General features: G+C 37.3%; 1 protein-coding gene and 1 long non-coding RNA gene across 8 annotated transcripts in view; one reads left to right on the top strand and one right to left on the bottom strand.

Moving 5' to 3' along the window:
• NUBPL (NUBP iron-sulfur cluster assembly factor, mitochondrial) overlaps positions 1-12,971 on the bottom strand; it is a 253,222-nt gene extending 240,251 nt beyond the window's left edge. For 5 of the 6 annotated variants that reach the window (XM_049706798.1, XM_049706797.1, XM_033409951.2 and 2 more), the window contains exons 1-3: positions 12,825-12,958; positions 12,104-12,251; positions 8,594-8,628 (exon numbers count right to left, since the gene is read on the bottom strand). In XM_049706798.1, coding sequence (XP_049562755.1) covers positions 8,594-8,628; positions 12,104-12,251; positions 12,825-12,932 — 291 coding nt within the window. In that variant the 5' untranslated portion in view covers positions 12,933-12,958. Of the gene's footprint in view, positions 1-8,593; positions 8,629-12,103; positions 12,252-12,824 lie in introns of all 6 variants that reach the window. The other variant, XM_004282132.3, reaches the window with a different exon arrangement.
• Positions 12,972-13,001: 30 nt separating this feature from the next.
• On the top strand, positions 13,002-22,787 carry LOC117197577 (uncharacterized). 2 transcript variants are annotated; one of them, XR_007475945.1, is made up of 4 exons: positions 13,002-13,093; positions 16,693-16,817; positions 18,550-18,732; positions 20,247-22,787. It is a non-coding gene; the product is annotated as an uncharacterized LOC117197577 (long non-coding RNA). The 2 variants fall into 2 exon arrangements; XR_007475944.1 differs by having other exon boundaries at positions 13,003-13,093; positions 18,517-18,732.
• The last annotated feature ends 4,929 nt before the right edge of the window (positions 22,788-27,716 follow it).

The raw sequence follows: 27,716 nt of genomic DNA, 5'->3' as shown, positions 1-27,716 counted from the left end.
GGCAGACAGCAGAAGCAAGAAGAACTACAATTCTGCAGCCTGTGGAATGAAAACCACATTCACAGAAAGATAAACAAAATGAAAAGGCAGAGGACTATGTACCAGATGAAGAAACAAGATAAAACCCCAGAAAAACAACTAAATGAAGTGGAGATAGGCAACCTTCCAGAAAAAGAATTCAGAACAATGATAGCGAAGATGATAGAGGACCTCAGAAAAAGAATGAAGGCAAAGATCAAGAAGATGCAAGAAATGTTTAACAAAGACCCAGAAGAATTAAAGAACAAACAGAGATAAGCATTACAATAACTGAAATGAAAAATACAATAGAAAGAATCAATAGCAGAATAACTGGGGCAAAAGAACGAGTAAGTGACCGGGAAGACAGAACGGTGGAATTTACTGTCGTGGAACAAAATAAAGAAAAAAGAATGAAAAGAAATGAAGACAGCCTAAGAGACCTCTGAGACAACATTAAAGGCAATAACATTCGCAATATAGGGGTCCCAGAAGGAGGAGAGAGAGAGAAAGGACCTGAGAAAATATTTGAAGAGATTATACTCGAAAAATTCCCTAACACGGGAAATAGCCACCCAAGTCCAGGAAGTGCAGAGAGTCCCAGGCAGGATAAACCGAAGGAGAAACATGCCGAAACACATAGTAATCAAATTGACAAAAATTAAAGACAAAGAAGAATTATTGAAAGCAACAAGGGAAAAATGACAACATACAAGGGAACTCCCATAAGGTTAACAGCAAATTTCTCAGCAGAAACTCTACAAGCCAGAAGGGAGTGGTAGGACATATTTAAAGTGATGTAAGGGAAAAACCTACAACCAGAATTACTCTACCCAGCAAGGATCTCATTCAGATTTTGCTGGGTAGAGTAAAATTTCTCGATGCAGAAATCAAAAGCTTTACAGACAAGCAAAAGCTAAGAGAATTGAGCACCACCAAACCAGCTCTACAACAAATGCTAAAGGAACCTCTCCAAGTGGGAAACACAAGAGAAGAAAAGGACCTATAAAAACAAACCCATAACAATTAAGAAAATGGTAATAGAAACATACATATCGATAATCACCTTAAATGTGAATGGATTAAATGCTCCAACCAAAAGACAGAGGCCTCGCTGAATGGATAAAAAGACAAGACCCATATATATAGTGTCTACAAGAGACCCACTTCAGACCTAGGGACACATACAGACTGAAAGTGAGGGGATGGAAAAAAGATATTCCATGAAAATGCAAATCAAAAGAAAGCTGGAGTAGCAATACTCATATCAGATAAAATAGACTTTAAAATAAAATATGTTACAAGAGACAAGGAAGGACACTACATAATGATCAAGGGATCAATCCAAGAAGAAGATATAACAAATAAAAATACATATGCACCCAACATAGGAGCAACTCAATATATAAGTAAACTGCTAACAGCTATAAAAGAGGAAATTGACAGTAACACAATAATAGTGAGGGACTTTAACTCCTCACTTGCACCAATGGACAGATCACCCAGACAGAAAATTAATAAGGAAACACAAGCTTTAAATGACACAACAGACCAGATAGAGTTAATTGATATTTATAGGACATTCCATCCAAAAACAGATTACACTCTCTTCTCAAGTGCACACGGAACATTCTCCAGGATAGATCACATCTTGGGTCACAAATCAAGCCTCGGTAAATTTAAGAAAATTGAAATCATATCAAGCACCTTTCCAACCACAACGCTATGAGATTAGAAATAAATTACAGGCAGAAAATACGTAAAAACCACAATCACATGGAGGCTAAACAATACATTACTAAATAACCAAGAGATCACTATAGATATCAAAGAGGAAATCAAAAAATACCTAGAGACAAATGACAATGAAAACACCATGATCCAAAACCTATGGGATGCAGCAAAACCAGTTCTAAGAGGGAAGTTTATAGCAATACAATACTACCTCAAGAAACAATAAAAATCTCAAATAAACAATCAAACCTTACACCTAAACAAACTAGAGAAAGAAAAATAAACAAAACCTGAAGTTAGTAGAAGGAAAGAAGTCATAAAGATCAGAGCAGAAATAAATGAAATAGAAACAAAGAAAAGTATAGTGAAGATCAATTAAACTAAAACCTGCTTCTTTGAGAAGATAAAATTGATAAACCTTTAGCCAGACTCATCAAGAAAAAGAGGGAGAGGACTCAAATCAATAAAATTAGAAATGAAAAAGGAGAAGTTACAACGGACACCCCAGATATACAAAGGATCCTAAGACACTACTAAAAGCAACTCTATGCCAATAAAATGGACAACCTGGAAGAAACGGACAAATTCTTAGAAAGGTATAACCTTCCAAGACTGAACCAGGAAGAAATAGAAAATATAAACAGACCAATCACAAGCACTGAAATTGAAATTATGATTAAAAATCTTCCAACAAACAAAAGTCCAGGACCAGGTGGCTTCACAGGTGAATTCTATCAAACATTTAGAGAAGAACTAACACCAATCCTCTTCAAACTCTTCCAAAAAATTGCAGAGGAAGGAACACTCCCAAACTCATTCTATGAGGCCACCATCACCCTGACACCAAAACCAGACAGAGATACTACAAAAAGAGAAAATTACAGACCAACATCACTGATGAATAGAGATGCAAAAATCCTCAACAAAATACTAGCAAACAGAATCCAATAACACATTAAAAGGATCATACACCATGATCAAGCAGGATTTATGCTGGGATGCAAGGATTCTTCAATATATGCAAATCAATCAATGTGATACACCATATTAACAAATCGAAGAATAAAAACCATATGATCATCTCAATAGATGCAGAAAAAGCTTTTGACAAAATTCAACACCCATCTATGATAAAAACTCTCCAGAAAGTGGGCAGAGAGGGAACCTACTACAACATAATAAAGGCCATAAATGAAAAATCTACAGCAAACATCATTCTCAATGGTGAAAAACTGAAAGCATTTCCTCTAAGATCAGAAACAAGACAAGGATGTCCACTCGTGCCACTATTACTCAACATAGTTTTGGAAGTCCTAGCCACAGCAATCAGAGAAGAAAAAGAAATAAAAGGAATACAAATTGGAAAAGAAGAAGTAAAACTGTCACTGTTTGCAGCTGACATGATACTATACATAGAGAATCCTAAAGATGCCACCAGAAAACTACTATAGCTAATCAGTGAATTTGGTAGAGTTGCAGGATACAAAATTAATGCACAGAAATCTCTCGCATTGCATACACTAACAACAAAAGATCAGAAGGAGAAATTAAGGAAACAGTCCCATTCACCATTGCAACAAAAAGAATAAAATACCTAGGAATAAACCTACCTAAGGAGGTAAAAGAATTGTACTCAGAAAACTGTAAGACACTGATGAAAGAAATCAAAGACGACACAAACAGATGGACAGATATACCATGTTCTTGGATTGGAAGAATCAACATTGTGAAAATGACTATACTACCCAAAGCAATCTACAGATTCAATGCAATCCCTATCAAATTACCAATGGCATTTTTTACAGAACTAGAACAAAATATCTTAAAATTTGTATGGAGACACAAAAGACCCCAAATAGCCAAAGCAGTCTTGAGGGAAAAAAATGGAGTTGGAGGCATCAGACTCCCTGACTTCAGACTATACTACAAAGCTACAGTAAAACAGAAATATAGATCAATGGAACAGGATAGAAAGCCCAGAGATAAACACATGCACATATGGTCAACTAATCTATAACAAAGGAGGCAAGGATATACAATGGAGAAAAGACAGTCTCTTCAATAAGTGGTGCTGGGAAAACTGGACAGCTACATGTAAATGAATGAAATTAGAACACTCCCTAACACCATACACAGAAATAAACTCAAAATGGATTAAAACCTACATGTAAGACCAGACACTATAAAACTCTTAGAGGAAAACATGGAAGAACACTCTTTCACATAAATCACAGCAATATCTTTTTTGATCCAACTCCTAGAGTCACGGAAGTAAAAACAAAACTAAACAAATGGGACCTAATGAAACTTAAAAGCTTTTGCACAGCAAAGGAAAGCATAAACAAGATGAAAAGACAACCCTCAGAATGGGAGAAAATATTTGCAAATGAATCAACGGACAAAGGATTAATCTCCAAAATATATAAACAGCTCATGCAGCTCAATATTAAAAGAACAAACAACCCAATCCAAAATGGGCAGAAGACCTAAATAGACATTTCTCCAAAGAAGACATACAGATGGCCAAGAAGCACATGAAAAGCTGGTCAACATCACTAATTATTAGAGAAATGCAAATCGAAACTACAGTAAGGTATCACCTCACACCAGTTAGAATGGGCATCATCAGAAAATCTCCAAACAACAAATGTTGGAGAGGGTGTGGAGAAAAGGGAACCCTCTTGCACTGTTGGTGGGAATGTAAATTGATACAGCCACTATGGAGAACAGTATCGAGTTCCTTAAAAACTAAAAATAGAATTACCATATGAGCCAGCAATCCCACTACTGGGCATATACCCAGAGAGAAAACCATGCTTCAAATGGCACATGCACCCCAGTGTTCATTGCAGCACTATGTACAATAGCCAGGACATGGAAGCAACCTAAATGCCCATCGACAGACAAATGGATAAAGAAGATGTGGTACATATATAATAGAATATTATTCAGCTATTAAATGGAAAGAAATTGGGTCATTTGTAGAGACATGGATGGATCTAGAGACTGTCAAACAGAGTGAAGTTAAGTCACAAAGAGAAAAACAAATATCGTATATTAACGCATATGTGTGGAACCTAAAAAAATGGTACAGATGAACCGGTTTTAAGGCAGAAATAGACACACAGATGTAGAGAACAAACGTATGGACACCAAAGGGGGAAAGTGGCAGGGGGTGGGAGTGGTGGTGGGATGAATGGGTTGATTGGGATTGACATGTATACACTAATATGTATAAAATGGATAACTAATAAGAACCTGTTATATAAAAACAAATAAATAAAATAAAATTTTAAATTTAAAAAAAAAAGAAAAGATAAATTTCCCTTCTACATTCCAATGGCCTATCTTGCATACCCCTTGGGGTTTACATAACCCAGTTTAGAGATCATAAGGCCAACATTAAAAGTAAAATGAACAACTTCCTAGACCTGTTTCCCCTAGACCAACAAATTAATCTTATTAGATCTTCCCACTCCAATGCTGAAAAGGGGCAAGTACCAACCCAAGGAAAATAGGAGAAAAGGGTTAGCAAGGTCTTTGGCAAAGTTGGCCTAAGCACATGGAAGCAACCTAACTGTCCATCAACCAATGAATGGATAAAGAAGAAGTGGCACATATATACAATGGAATATTAATCAGCCGTAAAAAGAAACGAAATTGAGTTATTTGTAGTGAGGTGGATGGACCTAGAGTCTGTCATACAGCGTGAAGTAAGTCAGAAAGAGAGAAACAGATACCATATGCTAACACATATATATGGAATTTTTTTTAAAAAACTGGTTCTGATGAACCTAGGAGCAGGACAGGAATAAAGACACAGATGTAGAGAGTGGACTTGAGGACGGGGCGGGGGGGGGAGTTGGGGGGGAGGCGAAGCTGGGATGAAATGAGAGTGTAGCACTGACATATATACACTACCAAATGTACAATAGATAGCTAGTGCGAGATCAACTTGGTCCTTTGTGACCACCTAGAGGGATGGTATAGGGAGGGTAGGAGGGAGGCTCAAGAAGGAGGGGATATGCGGATATATGTATACATGTAGCTGATTCACTTTGTTATACAGCAGAAACTAACACGACATTGTAAAACAATTATACTCCAATAAAGATGTAAAAAAACAAAAGTTGGCCTAAGGGTAAGCAGGTCAGAGACCCCTCTTACAATATAAGCTCCATGCAATTAAGACTCCATGGGAATGAATCACTAGATCAGCTCCAAAGACACCATCCTAACTGGAGGTTTTCAGCCCATAAAGCAACATACCCTAGTACCATGTCCCAATAAATGTCCTTGGACATAAGCCATCTATATATATCAGCTCAGGCAATAAGAAGGGCTTGGAGGAACCTTGAGTTTTCCCTAAAGACCAAACATGTCCTCTAAATAAGTGTAATATTAATAACATCTTAAGTTGGGCAATACAGATTATAAGACTGCCAGATACATATAAATCATATATTTATATATGATTTATCTTCTTTTCTATACACAGGCAGTCCTCTGGCAGATCACAGTTTAAGCCAAACATGCTGCTCCCAAATAAAAACACTATTAATCAAGTATACATGCTGTATAAAAGTGATCTTTCCTAAGTATATATAGATTAAGAGGACAAGACAGTAGCCAATTGTAAAACACTGTATTATGTCAGATTATCTTTGAGTTCCATAGCATGCTGCTCAAATTTCCTGGCTATCTTCTTTTTAATTTCTAAACTAACTTTGCTACAAAATATCAAGAAATGAAAAAAAAAAAACCTTCATCTGGATAACAGAATACTTAAGCCCTTCCTAAAGTAGATTTTACAAACATATTTAAAAACACTTAAGGACACTAAAATGCTTTCTGAAAAACTGGCCCAGGGAAAAACATTGCTTTTCCTTCCTTGTTGCTTATTTCCCTGTCATACATCTAAAGCATTAAATATGAAGCTGACCATCCCTGCTCCCTGAAAGGGAAAAAAAAAGAAAAAAGAAAAAAGAAATCTGAGCTACCATCTCATCAAAACTAGCAACATCTAACATGAAGGAATCAACCCCTTTTTAACTATTCTTTTCATCCTTCGATTGCTTCTTATATAATTACTTCGCATTGTCTTAAGAATCAAAGCTTTGGCTGAAATGATAACCAAATTAAAAGATCCCCACACCTATGAATTTATTTACCTTCTCATCCATTGAATTTTCTTTGTTTCCTCCCTTCTTTAAGGAAGATGGGGTCCCTTCTCCAAGATAACTAAGTACTCTAATAAAAACTATTTTTTAAAAAGTATTACTGGCGGGACTTCCCTTGCAGTCCAGTGGTTAGGACTCTGAGTTTCCACTCCAGGGGTCAATGGTTCGATCCCTGGTTGGGGAACTAAGATCCCGCATGCTGCAGGGCGCAACCAAGAAAAAAATATGTTACTGGCTTTTATTTCAGTAAGGTTGCCTAATCATACATGAATATCTCTCTTCCAAATTCCCATTGAAACAAGAGGAAAAAATAGCTTAAAACTAAATTAAAAATATAATCACAGTGGAAAACGAAACAGGATCCCATCAGCAATTTAGAGTTTTAAAAAACAATACATCCATGGTTCTGAAACTTTAGCATGCATCAAAATCATCTAGAGGGCTGATTAAAACAAGACTGTAGGACTCCACCTTCAGGGTTTCTGATTCTGTAGGTCTGGGGCTCAAGATTTTGTATGTTTAACAAGTTCCCAGGTGATGCTGATTCTGCTGGTCTGAGGACCACATTATAAGAACCACCATGCTAAGTAAATAGAGATCATTAAAAGGAACATTTTTTATTAATTCTAATTAGCATCCTCAGAGAGACTCAAACGAATGGTGCAACCTTTTTTTTTTTTAAGTGGATAGCAATTGGAAAATAAAACAGTTCTGGAAAACTGGAAAAAATATCATTTCCAAATTAAAAATAAAAATTGGAAGGGCTAAATAACAACTACAACCCAATATAGCAGTTTGGAAAATGGTCTAAGACATCTTCCAAAACACAGAGCAAAAGACAAGGAGATGGAAAACATCAGAGAAAAATTAACAAGCATGAAGGGTCAATATCTACCTAATAGGTTTCTGGAGAAAGAACAAACACATCACAAAAAGTAATCAATGAAGAAATTTTCCCTGAGCTGAAAAAGACTCAAGCCTTGTACTGCTTGGCCAATTTCCAAACAGGTAAAAAAAAAGTAAAGCCAACAACCAGACACATATTTGTGACATTTCTAAACTTAAAAGACATAAAAAACACTCTTAAAAGCTTTAAAGGGAAAAACACAGGTTATTACAAAGCAATATAAATCAGACTAGCATCAGACATCTCATTAGCATGCTAGAAGAAAATGGAATATTGTTTTCAAGGTTCAGAGAGGAAATTATTGTAAACCTGGAATTCTACATCTAGTCAAACTACAATATATTAAGGCAAAATAAAGACATCTTCAGAAATTTAAGAACTAAGAAAATTGACTTCCTGTATCAGTTTCCCACTCCTACTGTAAGAAATTATCACAGAAGTTCAAAATAGGTTTCAATGAGCTAGAATTAAGGTGCTGAGAGGATTACATACCTTTTGGAGGCTCTAAGGAAAAAGCCATTTCCTTGGCTTCTAGAGGCTGCCTGAATTCCTTGACTAGTGGTCCCTTCCATGTTCATCATCATTATTAAATATAACCAGTACTTACGGCAGATTTTTGAGTTCCTTAAAGACATGCAAATGACCAGAGCTACACTATATGCCCAACAGAGTAAATGAAAAACATCAGTATGCTCTTAATCATTGCCTTAAGAAACATTTTAATAAATCAGTATTTCTATTAATAAATACCTACCGAATCATTCGCTGATAAAGCAAGTGCAAGGTTCACTGTAAGAAACAAAAAAGTAATTAAATTTAGTAACTTTCCTTCTACTAAAATTCATTGTCTTTTAATATGTTCAATGTAACAACCAAGGCAAATAAAGTTTTAATATATCTCCATTATAAAAAACAAGGACATGGAGAGAAAACAGAAAGTAAAAAACACAAAAAAGAAAGTAACATTTCAACATAAACAGTAGATGTCTGCCCCCAAATTATCATTTTAATTAATCCATTTATCATCTGTTACAATTGTATTTAAATAATCCAAGTTTTTTTTAAATGATGTTAATGGTATATATCATTCAATTATTTTCAAAAATATATTTTGAGGAAAAATTACCTACTTTTTAATAAATAAAAATGGATATGATCCTATTGCATTTTAAAAATAAATGCTGGTAATGCAGGAATTCCAAATATCTAACTCACAAATACCCATGTAAATGAAAGCTTGGACCAGTGAGCAGAGGGAAGAGAGGAAGGTAAAAGGCAAGGCAGTGAAACATTTTCCCAAAAGTGCCTATTGTTAGTGAATCTCAAAGACATAAAGGGGGAAAGCAGTAGTCCCCAAAACCACCTTTAGCCCAGCAATAAGGATATGCTACATCTGAGATGAAAAAGAGGTTCAAAAGTAACACATTCCCAAAACTGATAAATAAATAGACCCTCATACTGTGGATCACAATTCCTTACAGAACAGTGTTATAAATGATGCCGATATTGTTTCCTTTAAAGTATTTAAGAGCATAAACTTTCAAGGATGACCTGGTTCAAACCCCAGTTTCACCACTCTCTGTTTTATAATCTTGAGTAGAATATTTTACTCCAAGCCTGTTTCTTCCTCTATAAAATGAGGTCCTATTTCATAACTGTTGTGAGAATTAAATCAAATACTGTATGTATTATAGTATTATGCCTAAGGCATGGCACTTGACAAATTAATTTTTATAAATTATAAAATAATTCTGAATTTCAGGTTAAACATAATCCAACTTTTAGGCAGAAACTTTTAGAGAGTAATTCATTTTAATGTGAGGGTCTTTCTGCATTTACACAATAGAATCACAGAGCATGTCTGTATTAATCAAATGTCATCATTTTAATCAAAAATATCTCCAGCATACATATTCAAACAGGAAGTATTTTGAGATAGTTTGGAACAGGAATAAATACATATAATGGAAAGAAATAGAATACCAACAGAGTTACATAGAAATAATCTATTTCTAAGGCTTATGTATGCAGATAGAGCTGTTATGAAACAATATAGACCAATTATTTGGGACAAGTGGTATGATGCTAACAAAGAAAAAAACGCAAGGAAGGGACACTTACTGAAGCACTTATGTGTCAAACACTGTACATTTTCTCATATATTTTCCTGTCTAACTGCTGTCACATTCCATGGTAACAGACGATCTTACAACCAAAAACAATAAACGTTTTGTTTTACACAAGTGCTAGCCTACAGACCCAACAAATTATATTGCACAAAACCCAAAGAACTTATAGCTATTATCACGAAAACATTTTCCATCTTTAACCAGTCCAAGTAAACACAGAGCTTGCAAAAGGATTCACACCACTGAATACAGGTAAATGTACTCTGAATTTTCAAAACACAAGTAGAGGTGGATTCTAGAACCAAAAACTAAGAGCTTCCAAATTTTAAAAACAAAATACCAAGTAGGTGGATCGTAGATCCTTAAGAAAGAAAGCCAAAATGTGTAGGATATAGCATAAATTCATTAAGAACAATCACTAACTATTTTTAATAATAATATAGTATCTATCAAATAGTATATCAGGGGTCTATCATAACTACAATACTTAGTAAATCTTAATTTCTTCAAAACATCTGAAAAACTCTTCCACAATTACATTCAGGTCAAAATGGGAAAAAACTGAGTTAATAACACTATACAGTTGGATTTGTAGCTGGTTGTACAACTATAAAACTGCTGCATCTAGGAATTACCAAATATGGCTTTGAGTCAAGACACAAGATCTCTAGTGAAAGTCACAGAACTCTGTACCTGGCCCTTTTTATTTGAAAATGTCATTGGTTTCAATGGAACTAAGGAATTTTAAGGTACATATATGCCCCAACTTTAGGTTACTATCTGAGGAAAAAAAAAAAAAAATTAGAGATCTTAGGGGGGCGGGGCAAGATGGAGTAGGTAATTAAGAGGTCCAAACTACTAAGTATAAAATAAATAAGCTACAAGGAAATATTGTACAACACAGGGAATATATCCAATATTTTATAATAACTATAAATGGGATATAACCTTTAAAAATTGTACACTATGTTGTACACCTGAAACTTATATAATATTGTACATCAGCTACACTTCAATTTAAAAAAAATGCAGAAATTTGAGTCAAAAGCTAAAAAAAAATACATAAATACATAAACGATCTGTAACAGTGTAGAACTGTGCCAAAATTAACAAAATAAAATAAGGATGGTTACTTTTTTTAAATCAACTGCAAAAAAGATAGGTTGGATAAGACCTGAATTAAGCCATTCCTATTAAAATGATTGAAAATTTTAAATGAGGCAACAATAAGACTTGAGAGCTTTATGACTCCAGATTAATAATACAAGTTGCCTCTGTTGAGTTGAATTGGGAGGAGGGGAGTTACCTTTTTACATTATTACACTGAAAATTTTTGTTAGAAATAAAAAGTTTCTTTTGAAGACATCTGGGAATACCTGGTCATTAGTCTTGGATGGTAACTCTTCTATTTCTGGGGGCACTTCTTTTATGGGTTCTGAAAGCAGCATTTCAGTCACAATGAAATCTATAATCAATTTTAAAAAGCCACCAAAAAACAAATTCTCTGCTCCAGTATATTAATATAAAAGATACAAAGCTTAAAAGATATTTTAAATAATTAAAACATTTTCAAATATTAGATCTATGTTGACTTTTAAATGCTGAAAATATATTATGGTTAAATGAAAATAAGCCACGGTAATGTAAACAATCTCATTGCAACTACTTAGCTATGTGTACACTGAAAAAGACTAGAAAATAACATCAAAGAACAGAAATAAATTTAGTGTTAAACTTACTAAATGTTTAATAATAATAATAACAGCAACCAAATATAGAGTACTTACTATGTATGAGACAGTGGGCTAAGTAGTCAGCTTGTTTAATTAATTTGCATAACCATCCTATGAAAAAGATTATAATCATTGCCATTTTACAGTTAAGTAAACTGAAGATGTAATGGGCAACCTGACCACCTTTTCCTCAGTTAAGGAGTCAAAGACCTGGTTACAGATCTAGTTTTGTCGAACTCCAAAAATCTAAGCTCCCAATCACTACCAACTCCTCATCCTAAGGAAGCAGCTGTTAGGAACTTCACAAATACTTTTTTAAGAACAAAACTATAATTTTAATATTGTGCACTTTCCAGTTGGCATAAAGTCCTAATCAAGATGAGAATTAATATCCTATAATACCTGCTGTAGTAGACTTTCCAACTCCACCCTTTCCAGAAGCCACAACTATAACTTGTTTAACACCGTCTATTGGTTTCTGCTTTGGAAGTCCTCGAGACATGATTTGTGTTCTTCTTTGTTTTAGGGTCTCACTCTCAGCACCAGAGAACTTAAGAAGAAGAAAAAAAACAGTTTTAAAACAAGCCATCTCCATTATCACGCTGTAAAAGCAAAAACAATTCGGTATTTGCAATTAACAGGGCTTTCTTTTCTACTCTAATTCTGCTCGTCTCCACTATTTAGGCCTTTAGTGTTATTTACCTATTGCTATTGATCACAATTACACAGACACATTGTTTAAATTGAAATTTATTTGCCAGGATACGCAGACGTTAAAAATGGAAAGTAAGCTGCCTCTTTCCGGAGTTAAATCCTCCACGTGTTTTCCTTCTCTTTAACCTATTTTCTAAATAAACCAACACTAAGAAAACAAGTGCAAGTCACATATCCATGTTCTAACCATCTATTTTACGCCCCTCTAAGCCTCGGCCTGGTCCCACTGGGGGCCCGCCTGGAAAGTGAGGACGTCCAGAACTGGGGTCTCACTGAGCCGCCAAGTGGGCAGGTGCCCACGAGGCAGTGAAGTGAGTCCTCGGCAAGAGGCAATTGCAGAGCACCCGCAGCGCTGGCGCCCCAGCGTCTCGGACCCGCCCGCCTCCACCTGCTCTGCAGCACCACGGACCTGGCGCCCCCAAACCAACACTCGGCCTCCCCCAAGCGGGACACAGGCCCCGCCGCAGCCCCGAAGCGACGCCCCCCCAAAAAGCAGCAAACGCCGCCAAGTCCCCATGAAGGCAGAATGCTGCCTTGAGCCCAACCCGGAAACCGTCGCGGCAAGCGCTGGGTGATGACGTCACATGGCAACGCTCGGCTTCCTCTCCTTAACGACTAGCCTCCTTTGAGTTTCTTCAACACAGGAATACAACTTGTCGTGATCTCGTCTGTAGCCAGGTACAAACATTTTACAGCGTTTTACCAAATGTTTGGGAAGCATTTTCACGTACCTCCTCTAATTTGGCCCTCACAGGAGTTCTGGAGTAGGTAGGTAGGAGACTTTTACTAGGATCCTCTTTTCATAGGTAAGAAAACTGAGACTTAGAAAGTTTAGAAAACTGACCCAACTGAGAAGTAGGAAATGGTGGAAGTTAAAAATGACTCCAGGCGTTCTCACAGCGCAGAATATAGTCACTTAAACACTGCCACTGTTAAGGATTTTATCTTTTTTTTTTCCCCCTGAGTGATCTACAGTAATAGTCGGCTTTGTGTTGACATTTACTGCTGTGTTGCTGATAATTCTGAGAGAGAAGTCGGGGTACTTTGCTAGGGTCGAAAAAGTTTAATTAAATCAGAAAGCGGGTCTAATGAAGCAAATTTCACTCAAGAAGCAACTTAAAGTGAGACAAACTTGAGGAAGGAGATGGAATTCATCCAGGTAAAAGGAAGGACATATCCCTACATTCAAAGAAGGTGAAAGTGAAGGAAATCACTTTAGGAGAGAAAGCTGGAAAGCTGATACAGGAGCCCAGACCCAGCAAAAGAATCATTTAGGGTGTAGAGTGGTTTACCTTCGCATATTCTCCACAATATTTTCTAAGGATTTTCATTTCTTTTATGTGCTTATCTGTAGAGAGTTTCTTGTGTAATCATTCAGTTTATTTTGCTCTAATCTGATCTTTAATTTCCTTAGTTTTAATACAGGCATAACATATCAACCTCAAAGAATTATTGTAAGAATTAAATGAAATATTACCAGCAATATACATTCAATTTAGTAAGCAGTGAAAAGAATTTTCAGTTCCTTTTTCTCCCCCAATCTCACAACTTTGTCACTGCATTCAGCATTCTTCTTCTTACATTAGGTTTAACACCATTACTTATTGTTTTATATCACTTTCTTATTTTATTGCTTTGTGATGTGTTTTCACAGTTAATTTTATCAATTTTTAAATTTGCATCTGCTCAATTTTTATAAATTATAAGCCAAAAAAAAGGGCTAAGGGGAAATAGCTGTCAGAATAATCCATTTACTAAACAAGAAATATTGAATATCTCTTTCTCTCCAGGTAGCTTTTCGAGTTCTTCCAGAATTCTACCAAAGATTCATTCATTTAACAAATATTTATTGAGCAACTATTATGCACCAAGCACTACCCTAATCTTATGGTTTTCAATACTAAACCTGACATAATCTTTCCACTCAATGACTTTACAATCCAGTGCAAGAGACAGAATAAGTTTACAAACAATTACAGTATGGTGTGATAAGTATAGGAGAAAATCACTGAGTGATACAAAAGTATAAAGGAGGGGCACTGAATTCAATCAGAGAAGGCTTCTGAATAGGGTAACATCTAAGCTTAATCCTGCATGTGGGTAATGTGTAGGAGTCAGCAGGGATAATGGCTACAGGGTTGTTGTGCAGAAGTAAGAAATGAATTGTTAAGAACTGCAAATAATCTGTGTGGCTTAAGGATAGACTGTGAGGTGCAAGACTGAAAGAGATGAGGATAGAGATTGGTAGGGTGATAGCTACCCAGATCATGAAAGGCTTTATACATCATGCAAAGGAATTTGGACTTTATCCTGAGGGAACCATAGAAGGGTTTTAAGCAGGAAAGCAGCACGATCAGATTTGTGTTTTAGAAATACCACTATGATTGACAAGCAGAAAAAGGATAGGAGGCGTCAGATCAGAGGCAGGGAGACAGGAGGTTACTGCAGTAATCCGAAAGAAATGTTGAAAGCTTGACTTAACATCTCTAAATTTCACTTTGCTTATATATAAAATAGATAATACCTATTTGTAGAGTTGTTATGCGGTTGAATTTAAAATAATGCACATAGAATGCCTATCACATAGTACACATACTCAATAAATATTAGCTGTTGTGTTGCTTATTGGGTTGTACAGAGTTTATAATATAGGCAACTAGATGAGCGGTACTGACACTCTGAGAGAGAGCATAAGGGGAAGAACAAGTGAGACCAATGTCTGTAGAATGAATGAATGGTTAATTTGATTTATCCTTCAGCAGATTAGGGTATCAAGAGAGTAGTAGAGCTGTCCATTGTTTCTTCTCCAACAACCACTGCCACACACACACACACACACACATGGTCCCTTCTCAAGAGTATTCTCCCTTAGTTCCTAAGAACTGCTAAGTCATTTGACCCCATCCCCATGGTCACTGATTGGATTAAAGATTGACATACCACCAAAATTGGACCAATCATATTCTTTCCCCAGAGAATTTAAAGCAAAAGAGATGCTACTCAATCTTAGTTTGCCTTTGAACTGATAAGGCTAAAGTGACCATTTTCTACTTTGTACACAGAGAAGTAGAAAAAGCCAATGCCAAGAAAGAAAAATAAAGCAGACCATAAGAGATCATGTGCCCAGAAAAGGAAGGGATAACAGCTGTACTGATCCATAACAGCTTTCCAGTTCCTGCTTCTAGTCCACGGTGAAGTTCAGCTATACTTCCTATCCTTAGGTCCATGAGATATACTTACATCCAACCAACAAATTCTCTTTCTACCTTGGCCTAATTTGGGTGGGTTTCTGTGTACTTGTAACCATGGTGAGATATATTTTGTAACATTTATAGAGGATTTTTCCCCTTATAATTCCTTGTACCTCATATAGCCCTTCCCCATTCGGACATGACAAGCACAGTGGTGACAAACACAATGATAAAAGCCAATAGCTGAGGGTAACAAAGTGGAAGTATGGCAGGAAGATGAATTCCTGGTTATATAGTGAAGCTGCTATGCCAGTCCTGGCCTGTGTCTCCAGACCTCTTGTTGTGTGAGATAATTAATTGTTTAAACCATTGTTGGTTAGGATTTCTTTCATTTGAAGTGAGAATAATCTGTGCCTATTACAGCTCCTAAGAAAGAACCCCATACACTTTTACTGCCTCTCCCCCAAGATTCAGCCCCAGTGAGGAAGGGGAACAAGAAAGCCCCAAGTCAGTTTGGGGGATGTAAGAACAACAAAATCAATGCCCCCATTCCCAGATAGAACTCAGTGTAGTGGCAGGACCACAGAAGGAAAATGGTTGAGTGCTGTGTGTAGGCAGACAGCCTGAGGCAGCTTCATGGGGTTTGCCCCCTACAAAGAGCCACAGGACTGGCTGAGAGAAAGCTGATCCTTAAAGAGAGCTTAAGGTCAAGAAAATGGTCAAGACTTGGCAACAGTCTTCATGGTTAAGCGTGTGGCATCACAATGGATGCTGGTGTGGATAGATAACGACCTTGAGGATTAAATTCACATCACCATGTGGACATCTGGACACTACATAGACACAACCCTGGTATCTATGGTGGAATCTGTACTTATCAAGATTAAGTTTCTACCACCCTGAGAGAATTTTACAAATACTGATCAAAACAAAGAGGATTGTTTTGTATGTCTCCTATGTGTGGGGTAATATCTTATACTGTTTTCTAGAAAGGAAGTATTTGTATCTGCTAGATTACCCTCCCTAAAATACATATATATCCATATATATATATACATATATGTATGTATATATTTATATTCTCAGGTGACCAAGGACTCATTGAAAGTTCAGATACCCACAAATGAGGAGCCTGCCTTATTCCCTGCCCATAAGCCTCAGGACTGCCTCAGTGTTTCATTCCTTTGCTCAACTCACTAAGGAAGAATAAGGTATTGTGGACAGTTTCCAGTCTCTGTTGAATATTCTAAATAAAGCTCGAAAACTAGTGCTAGTTCCTTCAGTTTAAGGTGACTGTCCCCAACTGAACCTCTCATCCTGTTCAAAGGGCTCCCTGAAAAGAAAACCCCACCCCATCTATGGACTTGTCTAAATGACAACCCCATTCATTGACCCTACTTTGCCCCATGGTGTGATTTGTTTCCATATCTCTCTATTCATGACTAAGCATGAAACTGGCTTTATCTTCATCTAATACAAATTTCACATTAAAATATAGAGTAATTCTGCTTAGGAGAATAGCTTCCCAATGAGCCAGTCTCTCTGTAGGAAACCTGGTCTAGAAAGTTTGTGGATTTTCCCATATTGAAGGCTTTGCTGGCCTTTCAGTACCTCAGCTCACATAAAGCAGTCCTGTCAAAGAAGCTCTTTGGGCTTCCCTGGTGGTGCAGTGGTTGACAGACCACCTGCCGATACAGTGGACACGGGTTCGTGCCCCGGTCCGGGAAGTTCCCACATGCCGCGGAGCGACTGGGCCCGTGAGCCATGGCTGCTGAGCCTGCGCGTCCAGAGCCTGTGCTCCGCAACGGGAGAGGCCACAACAGTGAGAGGCCCGTGTACCGCAAAAAAAAAAAAAAAAGAAGCTCCTCATTCTTATTTTTTTTAATTACACAAAGCAAATGTATGTACAGAGAGTTCCTATGAAACCTTTTGTAAGCTGAAATGGTGTAAGGCAAAGAAGCAATCATCTTAGGACACATCTTACTAACAGATGCACAAAATAAATCAAGATAAAGCACAGATGTTCACAGACACAGTTCAAAGCTATGGTAGCCTGATGCTGAGATGCTGAGTGTAGTTCCCGGAGAAGGAGCTTGGGATGCCACTCTCGCTGCTCAGGGAGGCACTGCCTCCATATCCACTCACTGTAAAATAAATGCTGAATGCTATTTTCACTTTTCACCTTTTTTCATAAAAGCAAAAATCCTCTTCAGATTTCTTTCATTTAGTGAAAATAGGTACTTATATAGGTCCTTCATAAAACCAAAGTGGCATAAAGTGAACTTTGTAAAAGAGGGGGAGATATCTGTATGTTCTTAGACTGAATGGGCATCTGGGAATACGCCTCCAAATGACTAAAAATCCACCTCTAGAATGAGACAGGATGGGTTTCTAAATGCCAGTATCCAAAGCAGGATAAATCATGGGTGATTTGACATTTGAATTTCTGATTTATAAGATTGAACTGAATCCTTGGACAAAGGTCAAGGGCTCATGTTATAACTGAATATAGTCTCTTTTTAATGCTTAAAGCTTCAAAGAAGATCCTATCCTGAAATGGAAGCCACACTATCAGAATTTAGGAAAAGTATTTGTCACCTCAGGCAAATACGTGTTATACCCAGGGCCTTAGTATTCCCAGGCTTTTGCTTTTTTTTTTTTTTCGGTACGCGGGCCTCTCACTGCTGCGGCCTCTCCCGCCGCGGAGCACAGGCTCCAGACGCACAGGCCCAGCGGCCATGGCTCACGGGCCCAGCCGCTCCGCGGCATGTGGGATCCTCCCGGACCGGGGCGCGAACCCGCTTCCCCTGCATCGGCAGGCGGGCTCTCAACCACTGCGCCACCAGGGAAGCCCCAGGCTTTTGCTTTTTTATTTCATTTTCTCCAAGTACCAAACCTATATTTTTTCAGCCGTGTCCTTCCTACCCTTCAATTGCGTACTAGAGATGAGAAGACATAAGTTTCTACAAGACTTTGCTAAAACATTACTTCATTCTGTACTCAGAAGAGAATTTTCCTGTGTACTTTAGAGAACATTCCAAGGACAATGACAAAGCAGAGCCCCATCAAGATACCAAACCTACACTTCAGCTAATGTGAAGTTCTATTTTCCTCAGGAAAAAGGAGGTAATGTAGATTTTTGTCTGTTTTAAGCTGCGACCACAATGTGAGAATGTCCTCTATAATCACGTGGCTTACATAATATCTTAGTCTACTTGGCATTGTAGCACCAAATCTCGTCAATTCATTTATTGACCTTTCCTATTTAGGATTTATTAACCATAGATATTATACATGATATGTCATAATAAATTTTTGCAGGCACAAAATTTATTCAATCCTTTTATGTAAGTGAAGAACTCCTACCAAATCACTCTAATGTCTCAAAATATAGTCTGATTTAGAGCAATAGAACAGAAATACCGACATTAAGGGTTACAATATCAATGTGCTCTAAGACAGACTGGCAAACTTAAAACTATGAAGTGTATCTTTGTCTTCCAAAGCCTTCCACACAACTCTTAAGCTGTTGGAAATGCTCCAGTTCATACCAACCAACCTTACAGGCAGTATTTGGGTCCATTTTCCATGGCATCTTCTTCAGCAGCTTAAAAATAAAAACAAAATAGGATTTTCCTGACCACCCATTCAGGCTAAGGAACTTATTCTCAGTCATAGAGGCCATCCACTAACTATAACTCAACAATCCAAACACTGAAGTGATAATTACTAATCTCTCCCATCTTAGGCTTTCCAGTCTTTGCTAGTCTTCAAAACAGATAAAAATGTTTTTACACAGAAAATGTTCATTTTGTGCATAATTGTTCTAAATTGTTTAATAGCTGCTGTTTTGACTTGTTAAGAATACAAAGAGCTCTTTTAATTACCTGGTGAAGTTTTGTCAAGTACTCAAAGTCAACAACCTTATTACATTAATGCCACACTGAATCTGTTTTGTGAATTTCTAATCATATCCAAGAATTACTATTTTATTTAACTCGAGCTATTTTTGTGGGGCAACATGCTGGCATGTGCTGTTGAAAATGACATTTTTAATAGATATCATTTATCAATATAACAAAATCAACACCATTTGCTGCTGAAATATACCATTTGCTGCTAAAACATATATATATATGTGTATATATATATATGTATATATATATATGATTGTATTTTCCTCTAACATTTTTCTGAAGTACAACTCTTTAGCACTTTTCCAGGGTCTGATGAAGGCTATCTCATTTCACAGCTGACAGCACTGGAGAAAGAGCAGAATAGTAAAGAAAAAGTAATGTGCTTAGTAGTTTACTTTTATTTGTTTGTGATACTGTATTGCTAACTGGAAAATTCTATTAAGCCATTCCCACCAATTCCTTCTGGATTATAGAATTAATTGAGTACAATTTCTTAGTGGACGTCTCTCTTTGTAGCTTATGTCATATGTCAAATTATTCAGTTCTTTTCCAACAGACTCTAAGATAGCCAAAATGATCCTTGTCTCTTGGCATTCACACCCTTGTGTAATCCCCTCCCCTTGAGTGTGAGCAGGACACGTAACTTGTTCTAACCAATAGAATACAACAAAGGTGATAGGATGTCACTTCTGTGATTACATTACATAAGACTGTAACTTCTAGTTTTCTAGGAGACCTCCTGGCTGGCTCTGACAAAGCAAGGTGCCATGTTGTAAACTGCCTATGGAGAAGGCCACGTGGAAAGGAACAGCTAACAGCCAGCAAAGAACTGAGGTTCTCAGGAAAACAGCCTGCAAGGACCTGAATTCTGCCAGCAATCACGTGAGACTGGAAATTGATCCTTACCAGTTGAGCTTTCAAATGAGACTCAAGCCCTGGCTGACCTCTTGATTGCAGTCTTGTGAGAGATCACGAAGCAATGGATTCTGTTACATTCTGACCCACAGAAACTGTGAGATAATAAATGTGTTGTTTTAAGGCACCAAGTTCATGGTAATTGGTTACACAGCAATAGATAACTAATACTACTCAGTAACCCAGACTTCAATAAGAATATAGTCAAGGGGTCTTCCCTGGTAGTCCAGTGGTAAAGAATCCGCCTCCCAGTGCAGGGGACGCAGGTTTGATCCCTGGTTGGGGAACTAAGATCCCACATGCCTTGAGGCAGCTAAGCCCACTCGCCACAACTACTGAGCTCACACGCCTCAATGAGAGAGCCCACATGCCGCAAACTACAGAGTCCATGCACTCGGGAGCCTGCACGCCACAACTAGAGAGAGGAAAAACACGCATACCACAACTAGAGAGAAGCCTGTGCATCAACGAAAGATCCCGGACACCTCAACAAAGACCCCTCATGCTGCAACTAAAGACCCGACACAGCCAAATAAATAAGCAAAATAAATTTTTTAAAAATGCGTAATCCACAAAGAAAAGATTGAAATATTTTTTTAAAAAATAAGAATATAGTCAATATATGATTTCTTATAGGTGATTCTCTTTTTATTTATTTTTTTGTCTGCGTTGGGCCTTCGTTGCTGCATGCGGGCTTTCTCTAGTTGCATCAAGGTGGGGGGCACTCTTCATTGTGGTGCACGGGCTTCTCATTGCAGTGGCTTCTCTTGTTGCAGAGCTCGGGCTTTAGGTGTGCAGGCTTTAGTAGTTGTGGCTTGCGGGCTCTAGAGCGCAGGCTCAGTACTTGTGGCGCAGGGGCTTAGTTGCTCTGTGACATGTGGGATCTTCCCAGACCAGGGCTCAAACCCGTGTCCCCTGCATTGGCAGGCAGATTCTTAACCACTGTGCCACCAGGGAAGTCCCTCTCTTTTTTTTTTTTAATTGAAATATAATTGACATAAAAGGGCAATTCTTTTTTGCCATATGAAAAAATATGCATATTTTGTTAAGAAATCAAGTCCTTTGTGTATTTTGAACATTTGTCAAGAGTTAAATGTTATTTGATCACTGATAATTTATTAATTTTTATAATATTAATTATCAAACCCCATAAAATAAGATTATAGTATCAGATGCTAGAGAATAGGGACATGGAGGCAGTGAACTGAAGACTCTTTACATCACAAACCAAGATCTGTTTTTGTTAGTAACAACTGAACTTACTTCTTTTTGTATGTGTGTGGATTTTTTATTTTTTTTAATTAATTTCTATTGGAGTATAGTTCATTTATAATGTTGTGTTAGTGTCTGCTGTTTAGCAAAGTGAATCAGTTATACATATACATATATCCACTCTTTTTCAGATTATTTTCTTATATAGGTCATTACAGAGTGGATACAGATATGAAGAAAGCAATTTTTTGTATATAATGTATAAATAAAAAGTAACACAAACAATTTTCCAATGACACTCTAAATAACAGCTAACTGCATAGTTGTAAATCAGCCCAGTTTATGAAAGATGATTCAGTACATATGAAGCATTCAATTAATCATACTGCACACATATATAGTTATCTACACCCCAGGAAAAATATAATACATAGTGCTTATTAGAATCTTTGAAAACAATCCAAGTCAATGCTGCAGAGAATTCTGCAGTATTTATCTCTAAAAATATCTTCATAGAATCTCCATTGGACCATAATCCGTAAAATCCTTACGACTTACTGAATCTTATATTGAAAGATTCCAAAGCATTTTTACACACATTATCTTGCTCAGGTTTCACAACTGCCATGAGGTTGGCAGTGAAGTTATTATTAATCCCATTTCTAGATAAGGAAATATGGAGTCAGAGATGTTAGTTTATTTTTTTTTTAGGGCAAATTGTTGAAAGCAAGATGGAAATACAGGTCTCTCATTACCTTTAAGGAATATTGTTGAAAAAACAATATTCCATTTGGACCAGCTGTCATAGAAGAAGCACCTAGGCAAAATAGCACCACCTCTGCAGGAAAAAACCTAAATTTCTACTCAACTGCTTAATTCAGTAGGCATTTTCCACCTTTAACCTTCTCATATAAATTTAGGCTTCATTAGCTTTAGTTAAAAGTAACGGGCTTCCCTGGTGGCTCAGTGGTTGAGAGTCCACCTGCCAATGCAGGGTACATGGGTTCGTGCCCCGGTCCGGGAAGATCCCACATGCCGCAGAGTGGCTGGGCCCGTGAGCCATGGCCACTGAGCCTGCGTGTCTGGAGGCTGTGCTCCGCAGCGGGAGAGGCCGCAACAGTGAGAGGCCCGCGTACCGCAAAAAAAAAAAAAAAAAAAAAAGTAACTTATTTCAGAAACCCATAAAGATATTTAATGGCCTTCTCTTGAACTGCATTAAAATTACATTTTAATTTATAATGTATTCAAATTTTCATTAAAATAGTGTTTGTATCCCAAATATAATAGTTTATAATCCCCTTCGCCCTTTATAATTCCATCAATCCTTGAAATTATGTCTCAAACCCTACTTCTTCCATAAATCCTTCTCTAATAATTTCATCAAGCATTAATCTTCACCTTCTTAACAACTGTTAACATTTTATTTAACAGAGCATGAATTTAAGGTGCAATTTGACTTCATTCATTTTATACAGCTAGCCTGTTTCAGATCTCTCTTGTACAACCTGCTTTCAATTACAGTTCTATATTGCTCTAACACAGCCAGATTTATTTAAAATGAGTCACAGTATTACTTCTATATGCATTTATAGCATTTTATCCAAAATTTGATCCAACTTGGAACATTATTATACATTGCCTTTTACTGTTTTCTAATTGTTTCTTGCCTTACACAGGACTCTATGGTATTTGAGGATCAGAGCTATATCATAATGATAATTTATATCATCTATAAATAGTCCAATGCTAGGCACATTATAGGGGCTCAGGAATTACTCACTGGTTAGCTATTATGACAGCAAAGCATAGTGGAAATATCAGTGGAGTAGAGAGGTTGGAAAGCCTGGAATATTGTCAGAACTCTGCTACTAACTAGCTCAGTGATCTTGAACAAATCATTTAACTATTACTTCGTATACAACATGAAGAGATTTAACTAAATAATCTGTAGATTTATCTTCCAAGCTCATATTGAATTAAAATAAGAATTGAAGAGAACAAAGTTGTGAAGCTTCACTTTTCCTAAAATAATGTTGAGAAAAACCAAGGCAAAATCGTTTAGAGATGGGGCTTCCCTGGTGGCGCACTGGTTGAGAGTCCACCTGCCGATGCAAGGGACACGGGTTCGTGCCCCAGTCCAGGAAGATCCCACATGCCGCGGAGCCTGTGCATCCGGAGCCTGTGCTCCGCAACGGGAGAGGCCACAACAGTGAGAGGCTCACGTACCGCAAAAAAAAAAAAAAAGAAAGAAAAAAATAGTTTAGAGATGCTACAGAGAAGAAAAAATCACACAGTTTATTGCCTTCCTTAAATAGGACATAAGTCACAGAATAATACATGGATTTTTCACATTTAGCATCAGTAGTTCACCTTGGAAATGGTTTCTGTTCTGTCTTTTGGAATCTAGATTCTTGACTTTTCATGGTCCATAGAGCCTGCAACTCTATCCCCAGGTACTGCCTAGGAAATTATTGTTCAAAGTCCCTCTGAATAAACAATACAAAATGGAAGAAACAAAGACTATTATAGGATCTCTTCTGGCCTGGATCATAGAAGATCCTGTTTTCCTTCTTGACAAAGTATTAAAATACATCAACCTATAGAGCCATCCATTCCTAAAAATCTCAAGATTAAAAATATAAAACATTTCTTTCATCATATCTAAGATCTATAGATTTAACAAAAATCCCAGTCATAATCCCAACAATTACCAAGCTGACTCTAAAATTTATATGGAAATTCAAAGGACCTAAAATACTCAAGACAATCTTGAAAAAGAACAAAATTGAAGGACGTCTGACTTTAAGACTTAAAACTATAGTAATCGAAACAGTGTAGTAAGGGCATGACGCTCAGTAAATAAATCAATGAAAGAGAGAACAGAAATAGATCCACACTTATCGTTTTCTGTTTTTCAGAAAGGTGCCAAAGCATCCAATCAGGAAAGTCTTTTTAACAATGGTACTCAAACAACCCTGACTCCCACCAAACACCATCAAGGTGGATCATAAACCCAAACATAAAAGTCGTGTCTTAGGAGTAGTCAACAGTTTCTTAGATGGGTCATAGAACACAATAACCATTAAAGAAAAAATTGAAAAATTAAGCTTGATCAAAATTTAAAACTTCTCCTCATCAAAAGATACCATTAAGAAAATGAATAGGGACTTCCCTGGTGGTGCAATGGTTAAGAATCCGCCTGCCAACACAGGGGACACGGGTTCGAGCCCTGGTCCGGGAAGATCCCACATGCCGCAGAGCAACTAAGCCTGTGCACCACAACTACTGAGCCTGCGCTCTGGAGCCCGTGAGCCACAACTACTGAGCCCACGCGCCTAGAGCCCGTGCTCTGCAGCGGGAGAAGCCACCGTGGTGAGAGGCCTGCACACCGCAACGAAGAGTGGCCCCCGCTCGCCACAACTAGAGAAAGCCCGCGCGCAGCAACAGAGACCCAACGCAGACAAAAAAAAAAAAAAAAGAAAATGAATAGGCAAGCCACAGATTGGGAGAAGATAATCACAAAGCATGTATCTGATAAGGACTAGTTTTTAGAACAGCACTGTCCAATATGCTAGTCATTAGCCAATGTAACTATTTCAATCTAAACTAATTAAAATTAAATACAATTAAAAATACACTTCCTCGGGCTTCCCTGGTGGCGCAGTGGTTGAGAGTCAACCTGCCGATGCAAGGGACACGGGTTTGTGCCCCGGTCCGGGAGGATCCCACATGCCGCGGAGCGGCTGGGCCCGTGAGCCATGGCTGCTGGGCCTGCGCCTCTGGAGCCTGTGCTCCGCAACGGGAGAGGCCAAAACAGTGAGAGGCCCGCATACTGCAAAAAAAAAAAATACACTTCCTCATTTGCAGTAGCCACATTTCACAATAAATATATTGGACTATGCAGAAAATTCTATGCGACAGAACTGATCTATAATGTAAAAAAAAAAAAATACCCACGATTCACAATAAAAAGACAACTCAACTGAAAAATAGATAAAATGTTTGAAAATATGTTTCATAAAACTGAAGATAGGGACTTCCCTGGTGGCGCAGTGGTTAGGAATCCGCCTACCAATGCAGGGGACACAGGTTCGATCCCTGCTCCAGGAAGATCCCACATGCCACGGAGCAACTAAGCCCGTGTGCCACAACTACTGAAGCTTGCGTGCCTAGAGCCTATGCTCCGCGACAAGAGAAGCCACCACAATGGGAAGCCCATGCACTGCAACGAAAAGTAGCCCCTGCTTGCTGCAACTAGAGAAAGCCTGTGCGCAGCAACAAAGACCCAACACAGCCAAAAAATAAAAAAAATTTTAAATTAAAAAAAAAATGTGAAGATACATTAATAGCCAGCAAGTACGTGAAAAAAGTACTCAACATTATTAGTCAACAGGGAAATTAAAATTACAATGGTATATCAGTTACAACACACCACTAGAATGGTTAAAATTTAAAGGAATGACAAAACCAAATATTGAGAAGGTTGTGAGGTAACTGAAACTTTCTTATGTTATTGGTGGGAATTTAAAATGGCATAACCACTTTGGAAAATAGTCTGGCATTAGAAGACCTAATTATACAACTATCCTATGACCCAGCAGTTCCACTCCTAGACATAAAATGAAAACATATTTCCCTCAAAGACTTGAATGCAAGTGTTCATAACAGCTTTATTCATAATAGCTCCAAATTGAAAATAGCCCAGATGTACATAAATAGAAGAATGGATTTTTAAATTGTATATTTATAAATAACAAGCAATGAAAAGGAACAGACATGAAACAACATAAATAAATCTAAAAAACATTATGCTAATGAAAGAAATCTTACACATGAGAGCACATACTGTATGATTCCATTTATATCAAATTCTAGAAGAGGCAAAAATAATCCATGGTGGAGAAAAAATTAGACCAGTGATTTCAGAGGAGGTGAGGGCAGAGATTATTTGGAAAGGGGCATGAGGGAAATTTTCTGGAGGGATGGTAATGTCCCATATGTCATAGTGCTTTGGACTACCCATACCTATGTGTAAAAGTCAGTGAATATACACTTAAGATTTGCACATTTCATTACATGTAAATTTCACATTTTAAAAACTGTACTGAACTCTAGTTATTGGTTCACATACTGAATGAAGTATTTAGGGAGAAGAATACTGTTACCTGCTATTAACTTTAAAATGCATCAAAAAAATTAGATGGGTTAATAGATGGATAGACAGATGAACAGATGGCTATGTGACAGAACAAGTAGAGTAAAAAGTTAATAGTAAACCTAGGTGGTATGAATAGGTTTCACTGTAGAATTATTTCACTCTAAAATTCTTTCAACTTTGCTATATGTTTGAAATTTTTATAATAAAATGTTGGTGAGAAAAAAAAGCTACCCCAGGCCTTCCAAAGACAGAATTCCAGTATTAAATCTCCAAAATAAAAATTAAGACAAAAATATAATGTCAAAATCATATTTTCTCTTGCTCTTTTCCACAGCTTCATCGTACAGGTCTCTGAGCTGCACTTCTCTATCTCATATGAGATAATTCCATCCCTTCAAGGATTCTGAGTGTTATCAAAAAAGAAACACTCAGGATCTTTGCAACTGCAATTTTTACTTAAAGCTCTGTTTTTATCTTCTGTGCTTTTATCTTCTGTGCATGTTCTTTTAGAGTTTCTAGATTTTGGTAATCCCACCCAACTCAAAATGGGGGGACTTCCCTGGCGGTCCAGTGGTTAAGACTCCATGCTTCCATTTCAGGGGACAGGAGTTCCATCCCTGGTCAGGGAACTAAGACCCCACAGTGCGGCCAAAAAAAAAAAAATCAAATCAAAATGGGGATGAGCACTGACTAGTAATATTATTTCCAAAAATAAAGTACAAACAAGGAGTCAGGAATAAAAGAAAATGATTTAAAAAGAATGTAAATAATGCTATTCTCCAGTAAAAGAGTACAGTATAAAAAAGGTGGAGGGAGAGAAAATTTACAGTAACGAAACCTGACGAACACTACCTCAGCCAGGTGATCAAGTCAACATCAACAGAGAAAGGTCATGTTGATCGTATGTA

The sequence above is a fragment of the Orcinus orca genome, chromosome 2, assembly GCF_937001465.1.
Source record: "Orcinus orca chromosome 2, mOrcOrc1.1, whole genome shotgun sequence".
Taxonomy (NCBI): Eukaryota; Metazoa; Chordata; class Mammalia; order Artiodactyla; family Delphinidae; genus Orcinus; species Orcinus orca.
The sequence above is the reverse complement of the archived record's forward strand: the minus strand, read 5'-3'. Positions and strand labels throughout refer to the sequence as shown.